This window comes from Gracilinanus agilis, chromosome 1, assembly GCF_016433145.1.
Source record: "Gracilinanus agilis isolate LMUSP501 chromosome 1, AgileGrace, whole genome shotgun sequence".
Classification (NCBI taxonomy): Eukaryota; Metazoa; Chordata; class Mammalia; order Didelphimorphia; family Didelphidae; genus Gracilinanus; species Gracilinanus agilis.
The window spans coordinates 781,439,623-781,447,465 of NC_058130.1; the positions used below are offsets into that span (position 1 = coordinate 781,439,623).

Genomic DNA, 7,843 nt, shown 5'->3' on the forward strand with positions numbered 1-7,843 from the left:
GGGGGGCCGCCGCACAGACTCCTGGGGCCCGGGGCCAGCTCCTCTCCCGGGCCTTGGAGGTGGCTAAACTGGGCGCCACCCCGGCCTGCGGGGCCGGAGGCCGCCTCAGCCCCCTCCCTCCGGCGGGCTCTGCCTGCTTCTCGCCCCCCATTTTCCTCCTGGCATTCACCCCGCCCCGCCGCTCCTTCTCCGCGCTCTCCCTCCGGGACGGCGCCACCCGAAGGCGGCGGCTGCCCCTCGGCAGGGCTTCCTTTCCTCTTCTCTCAGCTTATCCCCCATTTTAGACCCTGAGGCCGGGGCGGGCCGTAACGCAGATGCGCCGCCCCTCCCCCGCCACGCCGCCGCCCACACGCCCACCGGAAGGGCACAGGGAGGCCGAGGAGTCCCGGCTCTGCCTGGGGCACGAGCCACTCCTTGGGGAATGGCCGCTGCTCCCTGCGGCGTCAGGGGAGAGGCGGGTTTTCCTATAGCCCCGGACTGTCCACGGGAGCGCGGGGGCCCTCTGGTGTCCGCAGGGGCAGATGCATAGGGAGCCCCTCCCCGTGCAGCCCTCCTCGGGCCCAGGTGGCGCCGCTGTGCCCCTCACCCACCCTGGGGTGCCCCGGCTCCCCTAAGCTGGCTCCAGGCCCTTAAGGGCAATGGATGTGGCCGGGGCCTCCCTGGTGCCTGGACCAGGAGGGCGGAAACAGGGGAACCACCGCCTGGCGCACCCACTGAGGCAAAAGCTGGACAGTGGGCAGCGGCCAGCCCCTTCCCAGCACCCCAAGCTATCTTGGGTGGGGGGGGGCAGGTTTAGAGGAACCCCAAGAACCTCCTGAGCTGAGAATTCTCTCCAAGTGGACGGGCTGCCTGGGGAGGGAGCTAGTGAGCCCTCCCACCCCGATGCCTGCCAGGTTTGGGGGTACGAAGAGTCTGGTCATCCCAGAACTTTAGGGACCCACCATGGGCAGGTGGGGAAACTGAGGCACGAGAATCGGGCCCAAGGCCGGGGCCTCCGTGTCTTCAAGGCGAGCCCCTTGTCCCAGCCCCTTCTGGAGTTACCTAATAATAGCAACAACAATAACAACAATGACGATGCCATCGCAGGGCTTCTTTCGATATCACTTTAAAGGTTTACACTTTCCTCACAACACCCCTGTGAGGTAGGACGCGTCATCGTGATCCTCCCCATTTTACAGATGAGGAAACCGAGGCTGGAAACCACGAAGGGCCACGTCCAGCTCAGGTCCTCCCACTGCAAATCCAGAGTCCTTTCCACTGAGGAGAAGAAAGGCGGTGGACGATGTTTACATCTTCTATGGAGAAGGGCGACGATCACTTGAAAAAGAAGTCCTGCCGTCGAGGGTCCGAGTGGTGGAAGTCCTCGAGAAGGCCAGCCGGCTCCACCGGCCTCCCTCCAAGGCTCCGGCCGCAGGAAGGTGGGCTTCCCGGACTCCTGGGTCCCCTGGCGGGGGAGGCCAGACTTTGGGGCCCTCCACAGGTGCAGATCTCCATCCGACTGCCCCGAGCGCTGGAACTCTCTCCTACAAAGCGATACCGATGCATAGAGACAGATAGATGCGTTTGTTCGCGTATACGGAGCCATATTCTTTTATTATACTCAAGAAGATACAAAGTTCTGTCGATGCTTTTTTTCGCTTTTTCATTTTTTTAACAAAAATCGCCGTGTTTACTAATAGTCATATTTTGGTATTGAAGGTTTGTTTTTGTTTTTTTCCAACTACAACCAGCAGCCGCCACTGGAAGTCCCCATCTTGGCGGCCAAACTCCCGGCTGCCTTCGGGCCTCTCCTTCTGCGGGAACCGGGCCCTGCCAGGGCGGAGACGAGGCCGCGGCGCCGGGCAGGTTCCCCTTCTCGCCCTCCCATCCTGGTCTCCCCCTCGCCCAGGGCCCAGCCCACGCAACAATCCAGTGCCAAGTCCAAGGTCGCAGCCACGCGGCCTGCCCTCAGGGATGGCCCAGAAGCCCAAGCGGTCACTCACCCTCCTCCGCCTCGCCTGCCAGCCACCTGGCACTGGTCTGGACCCAGAGTTCTTCCCGGTGGCAGCTCCCTCTCCCCCACCCAACACCCTCCATTCCTCCTCCCCTTCAGGTCAGAACGAAGCTGGCCTGCCTGGGCCGGCAGCGGCCTCCCTAAGGGCCAAGGGCCCAAGGCCGGGGCCACTCGCTCCCTCTGACCCCCCACCTCCAACGTCCTCCTTCCCATGACATCCGACAGCCCCAACCCCAACGGTTCTGCTCTCCGGCTGAAAACGAACCCACAACCTCAACGTTAGTTAGTTCAAAAGCTAAATAAACTCTTCATTTTAAAGGAAAAAATATTAAATTCACAGTTCAGAGGCAAAGCAAAGTGCTATCTTCTTGGAGACTAACCCTACGAGGCCGGGCCGGGCCCCTCTGCTCAGGCCCGTGGCCCGGTGCCCACGGTGCCCCGTGCCCTCGCCCCCCCACCCCGCCTTCTCCACCACTCAGCACCGTGCAGGTTAACAGTTAAGAAAGAGCCAGGTCGGTTAAATGTGGACCGGGCAGTAGGGGCAGGAGGAGGGGGCTCCAAAGGGGATCCATGGGAAGGGACCGGGGGCCAAGGAGACGGAAGTATTCAAAAGCAAACTCTGGTGGTTGGCTAAGGCTGGGAGCCCTGGGGGGAGGGGGCGCCCCTCCCAGAGCCCGGACTCCAGAGGGCCACCGAGGGGTCCTGTGTCCTCCGGGCTTGATGGCAGTGGTGAGTAATGAGATCCTCCCGGTGATTCGATGCTCTTCTCAGTTAAAAACAATTAAAAAAACAAACAAACAAACGACTGTTGGACTCTAGCCCTGGAGGGAAAAAAGAGAAAGTTAGGGGCGCCCCAGTTTAGGAAGGAATCCGAACCCCGCCCCCCCCCCACCCAGTGCCATCCTGGGTTCCTCCATCCCCATTCCCGGAGGATGCCGGCCAGCTCTCCATCTCCACTCCCCACCTCCCTGCAGAGGGGGCCGCATTCAGGGGGGGGGGTTACAGCTGGGGGATCTGAGTCCCATAGGCTACCCTCCATCATCAAGGAGGAGCAGAGAAGCAGGGAGAGGAACCCAAAGAAGCTCTCCTAAAGGGGCCCCAGGGGCAGCTAGGTAGCACAGTGGACAGAGCAACAGGCCTGGAGTCGGGAGGTTCTGGATTCAAGTTTGACCTCAGATACTTTCTAGCTGGGCTACCCTGGGCAAGTTACTTAACCCCCATGGCTTAGCCCTGACTGCTCTTCTGCCTTGGCACCGATACACAGTATTGATGGAAGGGAAGGGTGTTTTTTAATGAATGTTAAAACATTTTTTTGCATTGAATTGGGAAATATTTAATGACATAAATGCTTAATATTTAATGTTAGTTTATTTAATATTTAACATTAAAATAGAAAATAAAAATTGTAAAGCCTCTTTTTTAAAAAGAGCCCCCGGGATTGCTTGGGTAGCATCAGGGGCAGCGGAAAGAGAAAGAGGTGGTAGGCCAAGAGGCGCCATTCTTTGGAGCATTTCAGGTGTAGATAAAGGCTTCCCTGGGAAAAGGCCCTCCCAGGCTTTGGGTCACCCGCTTCCCACCTCTTCCACCATGGCCTCTCCCACTGGGTCTCCTTTATTTGGACAGCCTCCTCCTTCTGTATCCTAAGCATAGACGTCTCTCTACATGTTCTCTTTCCCATCACTCGCTCTCGGTTTTCTTTCTATCTGATCTTCCTTGTTGTCCCTCTAGGTTGAGGTCGTGCTCGGTTGTCTCTCTCTACTCCCCCTTGGTCATCTCTTCATCGGCTCTTCTGGGTGCCACCATCTTGTCTCTGAGGATGTTTCCGAATCGCCCCCATCATCCCACACTCCACCTGGCTGTCCCAAGACCCCTCCAGTCCAAGATATCCAAGAGCTGCCCTTTCTTCAGGCTTCTGGATGGCTACCATTGCTGCGTCCCCCAAGCTAGGCATCTCAAGTTAAAATCTTTTCTTTCTTCTACCTCCCCTCCTTGCCCCTTAGCCAGAGAGGTGCCCGCCTCTCAGGCCAGCTCTTGCATCCATCTCTTTCTCTCGCCACTCATATGGTTGCTTTATTATTTGGGGGCCCCCTCGCTGTCTGGGATCCTGCAATAACTTCCCAGCTGGTGGCAGCTCCCTCTCCAATCCAGCCTTCACATTCATGCCTAGAAGGTTCAGGTCTGACCATACGTCTTCCCAAGCTTCTGCTATAAGGCCCTGGATAGGCTGTTAGACTTGGCCCAGCCATTGTCTCATTGAAGCCCCACAATAAACCCCATGCGATGATACGCTTTTATTGATCTCATTTTAAAGATGAAGAAAATAAGGCTCAAGGAGTCCTGGAGGCTGTCAGTAAATAAATGCCTGAGTCAAGATTCCAACCTAGGCCCCTGTCTGTGGTACCATTCAGCCTTACTGCCTCAGTTTCTCTTTGATGCAAAATGGGGATAATAGTACCTGGTATAGCACTTTGGAAAGCTCAAAGCATTAGCTGCTATTATTATCTCTCATCTTGCCTCCATTTCCCCTTCGAGTTCCTGAAGCACAGGTCTTTTCTAGGTCATTCCTTTTTCTCCCCAGCGCCTGATATCACAAGTCAGGCAAACAGGAGGTGTTTAATAAATGCCTGGAGAGCTGGAGTGTCTACTACATTCAACTTCAACTGCATCAGTGTTTAGCCTAACTGTCTTCTGAGTCAGCCTAGACATCAGTTGGGAGGTTCTCCAAAGCTGTGGCATTTGGTGCCATCTCAAAATCATGTGGAATTAGCCAATGGTCAGACAGCCTTATTGTCCATAGGAAACCTATTTTCCCCTCCAACTGCTGCCATCGCAGCAGCAAACAACATCCTTGGCAACCACAAATGACATCTTTGGCGACCACGAATCTCTCTGCTTATGCGACCTTGGTTTTCATAGATGGCAGGGCAAAGCTATCTCTGAGGTTATCAAAGCTCCTGACCATGCACAGGAGATGTCTGGCTGGAGAAAGCGTGACTTCTCCAAATCAAAATCAACAAACACAACTGACACTTGTCTCCCTTGAACCTTTCAGTCAATTGTATGGTGACAAAGATTGACTTGTTGCAGAAAATTGGCTATCATAATAGTGTGACTGTTCTCTCCTGCTTTCATTAAGGATACCCTTAATGTAGACCATTCTCATGTTCATCATTTCAATACACATTAAATACACATCATAAAGCTTCTGTAAAGGCAGAAAAGTAGCCCCTGGGTGATGTTTGCCTTTATCTTCTTGGTAAATTTTGTTTGTTTTTTTGTGGGGGATGTCATAAGATTAAGGATTTGAAGGAAATTTGTTGTTCAGTCGTTTTTGGTCATGGCTGACTCTGTGACCCCATTTGGAGTTTTCTTGGCAGATATACTGGAGCACTTGGCCATTTTCTTCTCCAGCTCATTTTACAGATGAAGAACTGAGGCAAAAATAGTTAAAAGACTTGTCCAGAGTCATACAGTTAGTAGATGTCTGAGGCTAGATTTGAATTTAGGAAGAGAAATCTTCCCAACTCTCTGCCTGGCCCTCTATCCACTTGCACCAACTAGCCGCCCCTGAAGGGGCTTTGGAAATCATCTATTCCAACCTTCTTATTACAGCTGGGAAAACTGAGGCCCAAAGAGGTTAAGGAACTTGCCCAAAGACACAAAGGCAGTAAGTGTTGGAAGTGTGATTTGAACCCATGTCCTCTGGCTCCAAATAATGATGTTTTCATCCTTTATAGTTGTATCCCTCGTAGCTCGTACAGTGCCTAGCACATAGTAGGTGCTTAATAAATGCTCACTGACTGATTTCCACTCTACTACATTGCATTCCTGGTAGTTATTCTCTGTAATCTTCTTCCACTTTCAGAATCTTTTTAGAAAATTAACTTCTTTGAATTATTTAGGGATGAATTAATTCCTTGTAAGTGCTTTTAATATCACATCCCCTCCAGCATGGATTTTTTTTTTGGAGGGATGATAAAGAAGGATGGAGTGATTTAGTTGGGTCCAGACCATCTTCCCAACTTCAACTTAAGTCCATTTTTAACTTCCTCAAGCAGCACACGAATAAACAGAATAGGGTGTCCAGATTTGGCAGGTCCACTATCATGGAATGTGGGAACAGATGATTAAAGATCATTTCCCAGTTTCCTGTTAGTTTCAGCCCTGCCTACTGTAAGGGTGCCTCCTGGCTTGGGGGGATATCATACCAATTTTTTCAGAGTCTGATTTTCCCCATCACAGATTTTCCTTGTGCTGTGAGGTGAAAATAATCATAAGCTTTTGTCATCAATCAACAAACATTTATTCAATGCCTACTATGTGCAAAGTGTTATCTAGGCTGGGTGCTAGGGATACAAAGTCAAAAATTAAATAATCCCTGTCCTCAAGAAGCTTACATTCCATTAAAGGAAACCATTGGCCCTTGCCCATAGGCTTTCTGGGCATTTCTTTTGGCCGCCCCGTGTCTCTGTTTGGCAAAGAGATCCTGTGTTTGTTGGCTAAACATTCTGAGGGCTCTTGGGCTCCTCATGGTGGTGACGGCTCGACTATCTCTAAAATGGTGATGGTCGGAGTCCCTGTCTTCACTTTTATCTCTTTCCCATTTTTCATTCAGAAGCTCATTCAAATGGACTGAGTGGGAGTTATTGAAGGTCAAAATATGCCATCTCTCTGTCTCTGGCCTTCCTTCTCAATGGGTGCTGATTCTGGCCTTTGGCCTATCAGTCAATCTATCAATAATCAAGAAATCTTTTGTTAGATACTGATTCTGTTCCAGGCACTGTGTCACATGCTGACTACACAGACACCCAATTCAGGAGTGACTTTCCCCTAAGTCCCTGTCTGATATCCAGTAGCTTCTGACTTGTTTCTTGAAGATGGCATTCATGATGTAGACGGCTAAGTGAGGCAGCGGATAGAGGGCTAGACTTGGAATCAGCAAGACCTGAGTTCAAATCCAGTCTCAGATCCTTATTAGCTGTCATATCTATGTGACATCTTCCCAGAAAATTAACTCCTATTAATTAACCAGGAATGAATTCTTTTTAAGTGCTTTTTTACTGTTAAAAAAGAAAACTATTAAATCTGGCTGCAGACACTTCCTAGCTATGTGACCCTGGGCAAGTCACTTAACCCCATTTGCTTTAGCCCTTCTTCTTTCTTAAGAGTTGTTACTAAGACAGAAAGTAAGAGTTTTAGGGAAAAAAAACCCTGTGTCTGGCTCAGTTTTATTTTCTGTAAAGTTAAAATGATAATAGCACCTACCCCCAGACTTGTTGTAAGGATAAAATGAGATGAAAAAAATGTTAAGTCTTTAATTGAGATAGGAAGGTTAATCTGGGAGGACACATAGAACCTCAGTCCTGGGACTTTTCCAAATGAAATATCTGTAAAGCGCTTTGCAAACCTTAAAGTGCTTTATAAATGGCTGGCTTTTATGATGATGGTTAACGGACTACACAGGATATTAAATCTAGAAGGAAAGAATTGAGGCCAGAGACAAAAGCCCTCATTGTATACATGAGGAAACTGAGGCCGAAGGAGGTAAAGGAACTTGCCCAGGGTCACATAGGGAGTCAGCATTAGAAGCAGGATTTGAAATCAGGAGGCCTGAGGCTTCCTTGGTCCTCCTTCATCAAATCTGAGCCATATTTCCAGTTTCCATCCCTGTGGCCGCCTTTATATCCAGCTTTTCAACCGGTACCACTATCTAATACTGCAAAGACAGTGTACACGTCCCATCTTCCTCTTCTCCTGCTCTTTCCTTTTTTCTCCATCTCTCTCCCCATTCTGTCTCTCTCCTTTTCCTTCACTGTCTCTCCTTCTTGCTCTCTCCCTCCCTCCCCCTCT

General features: G+C 50.9%; 1 protein-coding gene across 1 annotated transcript in view; it reads right to left on the reverse strand.

The window, feature by feature from the left end:
* ARVCF (ARVCF delta catenin family member) overlaps positions 1–7,843 on the reverse strand; it is a 121,727-nt gene that overhangs the window by 11,922 nt on the left and 101,962 nt on the right. The window contains exon 17 of the mRNA XM_044656593.1: positions 1,387–1,523. Coding sequence (XP_044512528.1) covers positions 1,387–1,523 — 137 coding nt within the window. The remainder of the gene's footprint in view (positions 1–1,386; positions 1,524–7,843) is intronic.